Here is a 15,192-nt window from a genome sequence, read left to right on the forward strand (position 1 = left end):
ATGATTTCAAAATATCCAAATCGACAGTAAATATTTAATAAAAGAATAATTTAAATCGATCTAAAATCAAATTTTTTTTTTTTTTTGGATTTTACTCTAAAACCAGGGAATTAATGAACTGATTAATGAACTAATGAATTAATGAATCTGTCCCCAGGCCACCGCGGCACTGCCCAAGGAGAAACCGGATCCGGTGACATCGATTAAAAACAGGGAATTAATTAATAGATTAACAAATTAATTAATTTTTATCCCCAGGCCACCATGGCGCCGCCCAAGGAGAAACCAGAGCCGGTGACATCGATTAACTCTAAAAACAGGGAATTAATTAACAGATTAATTAATAAATGAACTAATTAATCTGTCCCCAGGCCACAACGGCGCTGCCCAAGGAGTAGCCAGAGCCGGTGACGTTGATTAACTCTAAAAATGGGGAATTAATTAATAGATTTCTGTGACTAATGAACTAATTAATCTGTGCCCAGGCCGTGATGGCGCCGCCCAGGAATAAACCGGAGCCGGTGACGTCGATTAAACTCTAAAACCAGGGAATTAATTATTTTAAAATAGATCTACGGTCATTATAAATATTTAATTTAATAATAATTCAAACCAATCCGAGATCTAAATGTCTTTTTGATTTTTCTCTAAGAAGGGGGGACTAATTATTTTGAATTATCCAAATCAACAGCAAATATTTAATATAATAATCATTCAGATCGATCTAAAATGATCATTTTTTTGATTGAACTCTAAAAACAGACAATTAATTCCTTTTAAAATCAAGATTTCGTTAAAGGATTATTTTAATCCATCGAACATCCAAATGTTTTTTTCTATTTAACTCTTAAAATATTGAATTAATGAATGGATTAATTAACTAATTGACTAATTCCTCTGTCCCCAAGCCAACACAGCGCCGCCCAAGAGGAAGCCGGAGTCAGTGGCATCGATTCACTCTAAAAACAGGAAATTAATTAACAGATTAATTAGCTAATTAATCTGTCCCCAGGACACGGCGGCACCACCCAAGAAGAGGCTGAAGCTGGTGATGGTGATTTAACTCTAAAACCAGGGGATTAATTAATGGATTAATTAATTAACTAAGAAATTAACTAATAGACTTAGTTAATTAACCAAAATCAACTAATATGGCATTAATTAATTGATTAATTAACTAAGTAATTAATCTGTCCCCAGGCCACGATGGTGCCCCCCCCCAAGAAGAAGCCAGAGCCGGTGATGTTGATTAACTCTAAAAATGGGCAATTAATTAATAGATTAATGAACTAATTAATGCGTCCCCAGGCCACCACGGCGCCGCCCAAGAGGAGGCCGGAGCTGGTGACGTTCGTTAACTCTAAAAAACAAGGAATTCATTGACTGATGAATGAATTAACTAATAAATTAACTCCTAGAATTAGCTAATTAACTAAAATTTAACTAATCTGGGATTAATTAACGGGATAATTAACTAATTAATGTGTCCCCAGGCCACCACGGCGCCGCCCAAGAGGAGGCCGGAGCTGGTGACGTTCGTTTAACTCTAAAGGAATTAATTGACTGATGAATGAATTAACTAATAAATTAACTCCAAGAATTCGTTAATTAACTCATATGGGATTAATTAACGGGATAATTAACTCATTGATGCGTCCCCAGGCCACGACGGCGCCGCCCAAGAAGAAGCCGGACCCGGTGACGTCGGAGACCGTTGTCATCTGGGGGCTGCGGCTCTGGCAGGTGGTGGGGATCTTCGCCCTCTTCGTGCTCTCCATCAGTGAGTGCAGCGATTCCCGGGATTCCTGGGATTCCTGGAAATCCTGGAATTCCTGGAATTCCCAGAATTAAAAAAAAAAAATCCCAGAATTCCCTCAGGAAAAGCTCCCAGGGAATGGGCAAAGTTGGGAATTTCTGGTTGGAATTGTTGTGGATTTGTCCTGGGATCACCCAAAGGAGAAATTCCAGGAGAATTCCCAGAATTAATTCCTGGAATTCCCAGAATTCCCAGAACTCCTGGGATTCCCAGAATGAAAAAAAAATTCCCAGAATGAAAAAAATTTTCCCAGAATTCCCTCAGGAAAAGCTCCCAGGGAATGGGCAGAGTTGGGAATTTCAGGTTGGAATTGTTGTGGATTTGTCCTGGGATCACCCAAAGGAGAAATTCCAGGAGAATTCCCAGAATTAATTCCCAGAATTCCCAGAAATCCTGGAATTCCCAGAACTCCTGGAATTCCCAGAATTAAAAAAAATTTCCCAGAATTCTCTCAGGAAAAGCTCCCAGGGAACGGGCAGAGTTGGGAATTTCTGGTTGGAATTGTTGTGGATTTGTCCTGGGATCACCCAAAGGAGAAATTCCAGGAGAATTCCCAGAATTAATTCCTGGAAATCCTGGAATTCCCAGAAATCCTGGAATTCCCAGAAATCCTGGAATTCCCAGAACTCCCAGAATTCAAGGAATTCAAAAAAATTTTCCCAGAATTCCCTCAGGAAAAGCTGCCAGGGAATGGGCAGAGTTGGGAATTTCTGGTTGGAATTGTTGTGGATTTGTCCTGGGATCATTCAAAGGAGAGATTCCAGGAGAATTCCCAGAATTAATTCCTGGAATTCCCAGAATTCCCAGAATTCCCAGAATTCCCAGAACTCCTGGAATTCCCAGGATTCAAAAAAATTTCCCAGAATTCCCTTAGGAGAATCTCCCCAGGAATGGGCAAAGTTGGGAATTTCTGGTTGGAATTGTCGTGGATTCATCTCGGGATCACCCAAAGGAGAGATTCCAGGAGAATTCCCAGAATTAATTCCTGGAAATCCCGGAATTCCCAGAAATCCTGGAATTCCCAGAACTCCTGTAATTATCAGAATTTTAAAAAAATTCCCAGAATTCCCTCAGGAAAAGCTCCCAAGGAATGGGCAAAGTTGGGAATTTCTGGTTGGAATTGTCTTGGATTCATCTCGGGAACATCCAAAGGAGAAATTCCAGGAGAATTCCCAGAAATCCCGGAATTCCCAGAATTCCCAGAACTGGAATTCCCAGAATTAAAAAAAAATTCCCAGAATTCCCTCAGGAAAAGCTCCCAGGGAATGGGCAGAGTTGGGAATTTCTGGTTGGAGTTGTCGTGGATTTGTCCTGGGAACATCCAAAGGAGAGATTCCAGGAGAATTCCCAGAAATCCCAGAATTCCCAGAATTCCCAGAACTCCCGGAATTCCCAAAAATTTCCCCAAATTCCCAGAATTCCCTCAGGAAAAACACCCCGGGAATGGGCAAGGAGAGAATCCGGCTCAAAGCCGCCGTCTTGAGAATTCCCGGGAATTCCGTGGGCCGGGGAACGCTCTGGGCTGGGAATTTGGGAATATTTGGGGTTCAAAATCAGGGAATAATTTGGGTTGGGATCATGGAATGTTTGTTTTGGGAATTATGGAATGTTTTGGATTGGGAATCTGGGAATGCTTTGGGAATCAGGGAACATCAGGGAATTTTGGGGTTGGGAATTACGGAATGTTTTGAGAATCGTGGAATGTTTTAGGTGGGAATCGAGGAATGTTTTGGGTTCAAAATTGGAATAATTTGGGTTCAAAATCAGGGAATAATTTGGGTTGGAATTATGGAATGTTTGGGGTTGGGAATCTGGGAATGCTTTGGGTTGGGAATGATGGAATTCTTTGGGAATTGTGGAATGTTTTGGGAATCAAGAATTGTTTTGGGTGGGAATGTTTTGGGTGGGAATCGGGGAATTCTTTGGGTGGGAATCGTGGAATATTTTGAATTGGGAATCTGGGAATGTTTTGGGTTCAAAATCAGGGAACGCTTTGGTTTGGGAATGATGGAATTCTTCGAGAATCCTGGAACGCTTTAGGTGGGAATCAGGGAATTCTTTGGGAATCGTGGAATTTTTTGGGAATCGGAATTCTTTGGGTTTGGAATCAGGGAATGTCCTGGGATGGGAATTAGGGAATGGTTTGGGGTTGGGATTCAGGGGTTTGGGGTTCAAAATCAGGGAATAATTTGGGTTGGGATTATGGAATGTTTGGGTTGGGAATTATGGAATGTTTGGATTGGGAATCCGGGAATGCTTTGGGAATCAGGGAACATCAGGGAATTTTGGGGTTGGGAATTACGGAATGTTTTGAGAATCGTGGAATGTTTTAGGTGGGAATCGAGGAATGTTTTGGGTTCAAAATCAGGGAATAATTTGGGTTGGGATTATGGAATGTTTGGGTTGGGAATTTGGGAATGCTTTGGGTTGGGAATGATGGAATTCTTCGGGAATCGTGGAATGTTTTGGGAATCAAGAAATGTTTTTGGTGGGAATGTTTTTGGTGGGAATCGGGGAATTCTTTGGGTGGGAATCGTGGAATAGTTTGAATTGGGAATCTGGGAATGTTTTGGGTTCAAAATCAGGGAATGCTTTGGGTTGGGAATGATGGAATTCTTTGGGAATCCTGGAACGCTTTAGGTGGGAATCAGGGAATTCTTTGGGAATCGTGGAATGTTTGGGTGGGAATCGTGGAATGCTTTGGGAATCAGGGAATGTCCTGGGATGGGAATTAGGGAATGGTTTGGGGTTGGGATTCAGGGGTTTGGGGTTCAAAATCAGGGAATAATTTGGGTTGGGATTATGGAATGTTTGGGTTGGGAATTATGGAATGTTTTGGGAATCAGGGAATTCTTTGGGTTGCAAATTATGGAATTCTTTGGGAATCATGGAATGTTTTGGATTGGGAATCCGGGAATGCTTTGGGAATCAGGGAACATCAGGGAATTTTGGGGTTGGGAATTACGGAATGTTTTGAGAATCGTGGAATGTTTTAGGTGGGAATCGAGGAATGTTTTGGGTTCAAAATCAGGGAATAATTTGGGTTGGAATTATGGAATGTTTGGGTTGGGAATTTGGGAATGCTTTGGGTTGGGAATGATGGAATTCTTCGGGAATCGTGGAATGTTTTGGGAATCAAGAAATGTTTTGGGTGGGAATGTTTTTGGTGGGAATCGGGGAATTCTTTGGGTGGGAATCGTGGAATAGTTTGAATTGGGAATCACGGAATGCTTTGGGTTCAAAATCAGGGAATGCTTTGGGCTGGGAATGATGGAATTCTTTGGGAATCCTGGAACGCTTTAGGTGGGAATCAGGGAATTCTTTGGGAATCGTGGAATATTTTGGGAATCGGAATTCTTTGGGTTTGCAATCAGGGAATGTCTTGGGATGGGAATTAGGGAATGGTTTGGGTCGGGATTCAGGGAATGTTTTGGGAATCAGGGAATTCTTTCATTTGCAAATTATGGAATTCTTTGAGAATCATGGAATGGTTTGTATTGGGAATCTGGGAATGCTTTGGGAATCAGGGAACATCAGGGAATTTTGGGGTGGGGAATTACGGAATGTTTTGAGAATCGTGGAATGTTTTAGGTGGGAATCGAGGAATGTTTTGGGTTCAAAATCAGGGAATAATTTGGGTTGGAATTATGGAATGTTTGGGTTGGGAATTTGGGAATGCTTTGGGTTGGGAATGATGGAATTCTTTGGGAATCCTGGAACGCTTTAGGTGGGAATCAGGGAATTCTTTGGGAATCGTGGAATTTTGGGGTGGGACTCGTGGAATGCTTTGGGAATCAGGGAATGTCTTGGGATGGGAATTAGGGAATGGTTTGGGTTGGGATTCAGGGGTTTGGGGTTCAAAATCAGGGAATAATTTGGGTTGGGATTATGAAATGTTTGGATTGGGAATTATGGAATATTTGGGGTTGGGAATCTGGGAATGCTTTGGGAATCAGGGAACATCAGGGAATTTTGGGGTTGGGAATTACGGAATGTTTTGAGAATCGTGGAATGTTTTAGGTGGGAATCGAGGAATGTTTTGGGTTCAAAATCGGAATAATTTGGGTTGGGATTATGGAATGTTTGGGTTGGGAATTTGGGAATGCTTTGGGTTGGGAATGATGGAATTCTTCGGGAATCGTGGAATGTTTTGGGAATCAAGAAATGTTTTGGGTGGGAATCGGGGAATTCTTTGGGTGAGAATCGTGGAATATTTTGAATTGGGAATCTGGGAATGTTTTGGGTTCAAAATCAGGGAATGCTTTGGGTTGGGAATGATGGAATTCTTTGGGAATCCTGGAACGCTTTAGGTGGGAATCAGGGAATTCTTTGGGAATCGTGGAATTTTTGGGTGGGAATCGTGGAATGCTTTGGGAATCAGGGAATGTCCTGGGATGGGAATTAGGGAATGGTTTGGGTTGGGATTCAGGGGTTTGGGGTTCAAAATCAGGGAATAATTTGGGTTGGGATTATGGAATGTTTGGGTTGGGAATTTGGGAATGCTTTGGGTTGGGAATGATGGAATTCTTTGGGTGGGAATCATGGAATTTTTTGGGAATCAGGGAACGCTTTAGGTGGGAATTCTGAAATGTTTTGGGAATCCTGGAATTCTTCGGATCAGGAATGACCCCTCCAGACCACCTCTGGATACTCCCAATAAAAGGAATTTTGGGAGGGTTTTACCACAGGAATCTTCGGAATTCCAAGATTTTCCATTTGGGTTTTTTTGCCAGGATTTTAAATCCTTTTTTTTTTTTTTTTGCCCCACCCCCAGCAACCTATTCCATGGGTTCTCACCTTTTCCTTGGAATTTCTGAGGAATTTCCAGCTCCTCCTTTGCTCCAAGATTCCGTTTGATTCCCAAAATTTATCCTAAAAAATTTGATGCTCCTGGAGGAGCCCCGGATTTTCCTGGGAGCTGGAATTGGGATTTGGAACGCAGGAAATTCGGGAACATCCCGTTTTTCCAGCTGGGAAATTCACTTTCCTCTTCCCACTTCCAACGGGAGAAATGCCAGGATTGGGAACATTCCTAAAATTCCAAAAATTCCCGAAAATTCCAGGGGGCTGCTCCTGATCCTGTTGGATTTTCCCACCTCTTTATCCTGGGAATTCAGGAAGTTTTCCAAGGGAAAACCTGGGAGTGATCCCAGAATTCCCCGGATTCCTTGGAGGTTTTTGGGAATTCGAGGAGAATTCCCAAGGGATGGATTTGGGAATTCCTGAGGAATTTCCAAGCTGGAGATTCCCAGCTGGAATTCCATGTGAGAACAGCCCAAGCTCCGCCCCCGTCACTGATTCGGGATGAAAAATCCAAGGAAAAACAGGGAATTGGGAAAGGGAATGAAATGGAAAACCAGGGAATTAAAAATAGAAATAAATAGAAAACAAAATGCAATAAAGAAAAATAAAATGGAATATTTTATAGTATTTATAATATTAATATAATAATGTGTTTATGTATAAAATATACAATAAGTATAAAATAAATGTGAACATTAAGCAATGGGAATAAATGCAAAAAAAATTAGAAAATTAAGATTAGAAAATTAAACGTGAAATATATAAATTAAATTAGCAATAAACTTAAGTTATAATTAAATTCAATGTGGGATATAAAATTCAAAAGAAGAATGAAGTAGGAAAATAGGGAATTAAAACAGAAATAAATAAAAAGTCGAGAATTAAACTATAAATACAATAAGTAAATAAATACAAAATAAATAAATACAAAATAATAAATACAAAGCAATAAATACAAAAAATAGGAAATGGAAATACGAAATGAAACATTAAGTATGTCAATAAATGAAATATAGAATATAAAAATTTTAAAATGGAATGAAAGAGGAAAACGGGAAATTAAAACATAAAAAAAATATTAAAAATTGTAGAAATAAAAGCAGAAATAAACACCAAAACAGAACATTTTAAATATGAAATGAAGAACAATAAATATAGGGTATAATAATTTAATATTTTTATTTTTATATTAGTGACGAAATTAAAAATTAATCAAGCCATAAATGGGATCCAGCTGTGGCTCCCGGCACATCCCACAAGGTGGCGCCATCCCGTTACAAAAGGCGGAAAAAACAAAAAAACCCAAAATTTTCTCCATCCTCATTTCCCGGGAAAACAAACGAAATCCCGACAGAGAAAGGAATTCTGGGAATGCGAAACCAAATAGGAAAAAAAATTGGGGTTCTTCCCTTTAATCCCGTTGTTTTAATCTGTCCTGGACCCAAATTCCTCGGGATCCCTGCGGAGAGAATTCCATAAAATCCATCCCAGAATTCCTCAGGATCCATGTTTCCTGTTCCCAGAAACTCCCTCAGAATTCCGTATTTCCTGTTCCCATTCCCGGTTCAATCCTCGTTTCTCCCTCTCCCATTCCCAGTAACTCGCCCCGAATTCCCTGTTAATCCCAACCCCAGTTAAATCCCAGTTTCTCCCTCTCAATTCCCAACAACTCCCCCAGAATCCCACATTTCCCATTCCTAACAACTCACCCCAAATCCCAGTAACTGACCTAGAATTCCCCATTCCCAAACCTGACCCAGAATTCCCTATTCCCCATTCCCAAGAACTCCCCAGAATTCCGTGTTTCCCATTCCCATTCCCGGTTCAATCCTCGTTTCTCTCCCTCCATTCCCAATAACTCACCTCAAATTTTTCATTTCCCATTCCCAGTTCAATTCTTGTTTCTCCCTTTCAATTCCTAATAACTCACCCCAATTCCACATTCCCCATTCCCTATAACTCTCCCACAATTCCCTGGCAATCCCATTCCCAGGAACTCCCCCAGAATTCCCCATTTCCCATTCCTGCTCCCAGTTCAATCCTCATTTTTCTCCCTCTAATTTTCCATCCCTCCCCCAGAATTCCATATTCCCCATTCCCAGTAACTCCCTCAGAATTCCCCGTTTTCCTCTCCCATTCCCAATTCCAATTAAATCCTCATTTCTCCCTCTCCATTCCCAACAACTCCCCCAGAATTCCCTGTTTCCCATTCCCAGTAACTCCCCCACAATTCCCGTTTCCCTCTCTCATTCCCAATAACTCTCCCACAATTCCTCATTCCCAATTCCCAGGTCAATCCTCATTTCTCTCCCTCCATTCCCAATAACGCACCTCAAATTCTGCATTTCCCATTCCCAGTTCAATCCTCGTTTCTCCCTCTCAGCTCCCAACAACTCCCCCACAATTCCCTGTTTCCCATTCCCAATAACTCCCCGGAACTCCCCCAAATCCCAATAACTCCCCCACAATTCCCATATTTTCTGTGTTTCCCGGTCATCACTCTGTGCTGCATCCATGATTCTCGTTCCTAATAACTGCCCCAAAATCCCAACAACTCCCCCACAATTCCCGATTCCCCGTTCCTGCTTAAATCCTCATTTCTCTCCCTCCATTCCAAAGAACTCCCGCAGAATTCCGTATTTCCCACTCCCATTCCCAGCTCAATCCTCTTTTCTCCCTCTCAATACCCAACAGCTCCCCCAGAATCCCACATTTCCCATTCCTAACAACTCACCCCAAATCCCAATAACTGACCTAGAATTCCCCAGTCCCAAACCTGACCCAGAATTCCCTATTCCCCATTCCCGAGAACTCCCCAGAATTCCGTGTTTCCCATTCCCGTTCCCGGTTCAATCCTCATTTCTCTCCCTCTATTCCAAATAACTCCTCTCAAATTCTTCATTTCCCATTCCCATTCCCGGTTCAATCCTCGTTTCTCTCCCTCCATTCCCAATAACTCTCCCACAATTCCCATTCCCCATTTCCCATTCCCAGTTCAATCCTCCTTTCTCCCTCTCCATTCCTGCTAACCCCCCCAAAATTCCTCATTTTCCTCTCCCGTTCCCAATAACTCACCTCAAATTCGGCATTTCCCATTCCCAGTTCAATCCTCGTTTCTCCCTCTCAATTCCCAACAATTCCCCATGAATTCCCCGTTCCCAACAATTCCCCATGAATTCCCCGTTCCCAACAATTCCCTGTGAATTCCCCGTTCCCAACAATTCCCCCGGAATTCCACAATTCCCGTATTTTCCGTGCTTCCCAGTCATCACGCTGTGCTGCATCTTCAAGTGCCGCATCCCGCGCACGCGGAAGGAGATCGAGGCGCGCTACGCCCAGCGCAAGGCCGCCAAATCCTACGCCGATAAACTGGACACCGTGCCGCCCCTCGGGGAGCTCACCGACATCCCCGGAGGTAATTCCCGGGTTTTTTGGGAATTCTGGGAGTGTAAAATCTATCACTGAGTCCTTCATTTTGCTCACCGACATCCCTGGAGGTAATTCCTGGGTTTTTTGGCGATTTTGGAAGTGCAAAATCCATCAATGAGCTCAGTGACATCCCCTGAGATAATTCCTGGGTTTTTTGGGAATTCTGGGAGTGTAAAATCCATCAATGAGCTCAGTGACATCCCCAGAACTAATTCCCGGGATTTTTGGGAATTCTGGGAGTGTAAAATCACTCATTGAGCTCACCAACATCCCCGGAGGTAATTCCTGGATTTTTTTGGGAATTCTGGGAGTGTAAAATCCATCAATGAGCTCAGTGACATCCCCGGAGGTAATTCCTGGATTTTTTTGGGAATTCTGGGAGTGTAAAATCCATCAATGAGCTCAGTGACATCCCCGGAGCTAATTCCTGGGTTTTTTTGGGAATTCTGGGAGTGTAAAATCGCTCATTGAGGTCACCGACCTCCCCAGGGTAATTCCCAAGTTTTTCCTTTGGGATTAGGGAGTGTAAAATCCATCAATGAGCTCACTGACATCCCTGGAGGTAATTCCCGGGTTTTTTGGGAATTCTGGGAGTGTAAAATCCATCAATGAGCTCAGTGACACCCCTGGAGGTGATTCCCGATTTTTGTTTCGGTGGATTCTGGGAGTGCAACATCCCTCAATGAGCTCACCCACATTCCCAGACACAATTCCCACTTTTTTGGGCGGCTTGTGGCTGTGCAAAGTCCCTCAATGATCTCAGCAACATTCCTGGAGTTAATTCCCACTTTTCTGGGGGAATTAGGAAGCACTAAATCCCTCAGTGAATTTACCGACATTCCTGGAGTTAATTCCTGAGGGGGTTTTTTTTGGGATTCTGGGAGCGAAAACTCCCTCAATGGGCTCAGCGAAATTCCTGGACATAATTCCTACTTTTTGGGGGGATTCTGGGAGCTCAAAATCCTTGCTGACATTCCCGGAGATAATATCCACTTTTTGGGGAGTGCAAAGTCCCTCAGTGACCTCACTGGCATTCCCAGAGGTAATTCCCACCTTTTTTTTGGGAATTCTGGGAGCCCAAAGTCTCTCCCGTGGTGCTGCCATCAAGATCAACCCCCCCGGTGAGGACTGAGATTTTTTATTGGGATTAAATCCTTTGGAAAAATGGGAATTTTCCCGTCAGTTCGAGTCAGAATCATTCCTTCGTTCCCAAATTAAGGTCGGAAAATCGCCTCGAATCCACCAAATCCCCTTTTGAACCAAATCCCATTAAAAATTCCCGATTTTTTTTGAACTCTTCCATTGTTGGCGATTCCAGCGCTTCCCAATCCCGAATCACTCATCCATTAAAGAATTTTTCTTTTTTTTTCCTTAATATCCAATCCCAAATTTCCTGGGAGAGCTGGAGGCGAGGAAAAGTTTGGCTTGAATTTTAGAGGGAAAAAAAATTTTGAGGAATGTTTGGGGGGAAAAAGAAATTGGGGAATTTTAAAGGAAAAAAAAAATTGGGGAATATTAGGGGAAAAAAATTGGGGATATTAGAAGACAAAAATTTGGGAAGAGTATTAGGGGAAAAATACGGGGGAATATTCGGGAGAAAAAAAATGGGGAATATTAAGGGGGAAAATATTTGAGGAATATTTGGGGGGAAAATCTAGGAGGACAAAAATTTGGGGATATTAGGGAGAAAAAAAAATTGGAGAATATGAAGGGGAAAAAAATTTGGGGGGGAATATTAGGGAGAAAAAAATTGGGGGATATTTGAGGGGAAAATATTTGGGGAATATTAAGGGAAAAATTTTTGGGGAATATTAGGGAGAGAAAGGATTTGGGAAATATTAGGAAAAAATAATTGGGGGAATATTAGAAGACAAAAATTTGGGGGACTATTAGGGAAAAAAAGAATTTGGGGAATATTAAGGAGAAAAAAATGGGAAGAATATTGGGGGAAAAACCGGGGAATATTAGGGGGAAATTTTAGGGAATAAGAATTCGGGGAATATTAGGGGGGAAAAATGGGGAATATCAAAATTTGGAGAATTATTATTTGCGGGGTGGGGAGGGAAATCCATTTCTTCCGTTCCTTCAATTCACCCCAAAATTTTAAAACTTGGGAATTTCAAATTGGGATTTTGGCTGAGTCAAGGAATCCCAGGAATGTTTGGAATGCCAAATTCCTGGAATTTTCTCCGAGTTTTTTTTTTTTTTTTTTTTCCTGCTGGAACATTTTCTCCTCTTCCCTCTGTTCTCACTGTCCTTTCCTGATCCCGTAGGAAATCTCCTCCCTCCCTCCGGCCACGCCCAATCCCGACCTCTGCACTCCCTGCCCGTGCTCAAGGAAGAGGACGAGATGCTTCTCCAAGGAATTTAAGGAATTCTTCCCTAAATCTTCTCTTTTCCGAGGGAATCTTTGGATTGGCTGCTTCTCCAGTCCTGGATTTTTCCTGTTTCTTCAACACTTTGGATGGTTTTTTTTTCTCTTCTCTTTTCTGTGTCTCCAAGTGTTGGAATTCCATAAAAATGGCAATTTTGGGATTTGCTGCTTCTCCGTTCCTGGGTTTTTCCTGTTTCCTCGACATCTTTTGATGTTTTTTTATTTTTCCCTCCTCTTTCCTGTGTCTTTCTGGGAGCTGAAATTCCATAAAAACGGCAATTTTGGGATTTGCTGCTTCTCCGTTCCTGGATTTTTCCTGTTTCTTCAACATCTTTTGATGTTTTTTTTTTTTTTCCCCTCTTCTTTCCTGTGTCTTTCTGGCAGCTGAAATTCCATAAAAATGGCAATTTTGGGATTTGCTGCTTCAATCCGTGGGGAAGAGGCAGATCCCACCATTGGAGGAATTACTCTGAAATTTAGGAATTCTGGAATTCCTTGAAAAAATGGACTCGGACACCACCAAAATTCAGAATTCAGAGTTGAATGACGGGAATTTCCACAAATCCCGGGATTTCTGCCCTGAAATTGGGAATTCCATGAAAAAATCCTTGTCCTTCCACCCAATCCTTGTCCTTGGAGTTGATCCTGATGGGATGAGATGGGTTCTCCAAGGAATTTAAGGAATATCATTATCTGTTTTCCATGGATTTGCTGCTTCTCCATTCCTGGATTTTTTTTTTCCTTTTTTCCTCAACACCTTTTGATTTTTTTTTTTTTTCTCCTCTTTCCCGTGTCTCTCTGGGAGCTGGAATTCCATAAAATTCCATAAAAATCATCCCTTGGGGATGAGATGGTTATCCAAGGAATTGAAGGAATTTAAGGAATGATGATTCCCTAAATCTTCTCTTTCCAATGGGGATCCTTCGACTCTTGGATTTTCCGCTTCTCCATTCCTGGATTTCTTTTTCCTTTCTTTCAAGGGATTTTTTTTTTTTTTTTTGATTTTTTGCTTCTTCATTCTGGAAAAAAAAAAACCCAAACCAAGCCCACAAAAAAACCCCTCAATCACCTGGACGGGAATTTTTTCCCTTTATCCCAAATTTCCAACTGGAATTTTTGACAGTTCCTGAGTCGTTGAATCCACATCAATCTCTTCCCTGATTTTTTTGTTTGTTTTTTTTTTCCTTTTTATCCTTGGAAACAGCTCAGGAGGCGGAAGAGAAAAAAGAGGAAGAAGTCCCCAGCGTGTCGGGAAAAGTGGACAAAGCTCAGGGAAAAAAGGAAGGATCCAAAAACTCCAAGAAAAAAGAGGAAGAGAAGGAAGAATCCAAGAAGGACGGGAAGGACGGAGGCAAAAAAAAAGAGGGAGAAAAAGGGGAAAAAAAGGAGGAAAAGAAAGGGGAAAAAGGAGGAAAAGAGGAAAAGGAAAAAGAGGAAAAGGGAAAAGACACAAGCGACAAGAAACAAGGGAAAAAAGGGGAAAAAGAAGCTGGAAAATCCACTGGGAATTCCAAAGCTCCAGCAAAGAAGAAATGAACTCCAAGAATTCCAGAACTGGAATTTTTTTTTTTTTTTTTTTTTTTGGGAATTCTTCGGAGAATCCCAGCGGGAGGAGAACTTGGAACAGAAATTCCTGTGGAATTCCGCTGCATTCGTAGATTTATTCCCGTTTGGAGATGGGGATTTGAGTCTCCCAAGGAAAAGTGGGAATTTTTAAAGTTGAATTTTCAGCTGGAATGGGAATGAGGCATTTGGGAATGCTCAGGGATGAGGATCCCGAGGAAAGGAGAACGGGATTCATCCCAAATTTCTTCTTCTGGAGGAGGAAAAAAGATTGGAAAAGATTGGAAAAAGATTTCCTGGAAAATCAACATCTCCTCATTGGGAATTTTAGGGATTAAGGAAATTCTGGGAAAATCCCAAATACGGAATTCTCCGAGCAGAAATCAACGTCTCTTGCTCGTTGGGAATTTAGGGATTGTGGAAATTCCGGGAAATTCCCAAATATGGGATTCTCTAAGGTTTGTCTCCTGTGGATTCCAAGAATTTTTTTTGACACATTGGAATTTTTCCTTCTTTTTCCAGTGCCTCTTTCCCTGGATTGCTGCAGGAAACTCCAGGAAATCCTTTTTTTTTTTTTTTTTTTTTTTTTCTTTTCTTCTTCTTTTTTTTTTTTTTTTTTTTTTTTTCTTTTTTTTCAGGAGATTTATCCAAATTTTCCCAAATTTTTTTTTTTTTTTTTTAAATGAGGAAAGCCGGGAATTCCTCTCCTCTTCTGTGTGGCTGCTCTTCTCTCCCTTCCCAGGAATTTTCCTGTTTTTTTGGGATTTTTTTTCCTACTTTTTTGGGAATTTTTTCGGCTTTTTTGGGGGAAATATTCCAGCAATTTCTGCCTTAAAATTCCCAGCTGGGGGGATTTAAATCCAGATTTTTTGGTGGAAAATCTCAGGATAATTCAAACTCAGGATATCCTGGAATTTTCTGTTCCAGAGGGAGAATTCCCTCCAATTCTTTATCCCCAAGAGTGGGATTTAATTTTTATTTTATTGATTTTATTCCATTTTTTCCTGCTGTTTTTCCATCCCACATTTACGGCTGCCAAGGTATTCATTTCCCGTTTTTCCCATTTTCCCCATTTTTCATCATCCCAATTTTCTTTCCCCTTTTTTCCCACCCCACTCATCCTGGCGAGAAACGAGCCAGTAAAAAAAAAAAAAAAAAAAAAAAAAAAAAAAAAAAAAAAAAAAAAAAAAAAAAAAAAAGGGAATTT

The 15,192-nt window shown here is 41.3% G+C and overlaps 1 protein-coding gene across 1 annotated transcript; it reads left to right on the plus strand.

Moving 5' to 3' along the window:
- Positions 1-1,618: 1,618 nt before the first annotated feature.
- On the plus strand, positions 1,619-14,276 carry TMIE (transmembrane inner ear). The gene is made up of 3 exons (XM_066320894.1): positions 1,619-1,780; positions 9,885-10,034; positions 13,627-14,276. The coding sequence occupies exons 1-3, from the start codon at positions 1,651-1,653 to the stop codon at positions 13,956-13,958; spliced, it is 612 nt and encodes a 203-aa protein (XP_066176991.1). The 5' UTR covers positions 1,619-1,650; the 3' UTR covers positions 13,959-14,276.
- The last annotated feature ends 916 nt before the right edge of the window (positions 14,277-15,192 follow it).

Source organism: Sylvia atricapilla, chromosome 1, assembly GCF_009819655.1.
Source record: "Sylvia atricapilla isolate bSylAtr1 chromosome 1, bSylAtr1.pri, whole genome shotgun sequence".
Classification (NCBI taxonomy): Eukaryota; Metazoa; Chordata; class Aves; order Passeriformes; family Sylviidae; genus Sylvia; species Sylvia atricapilla.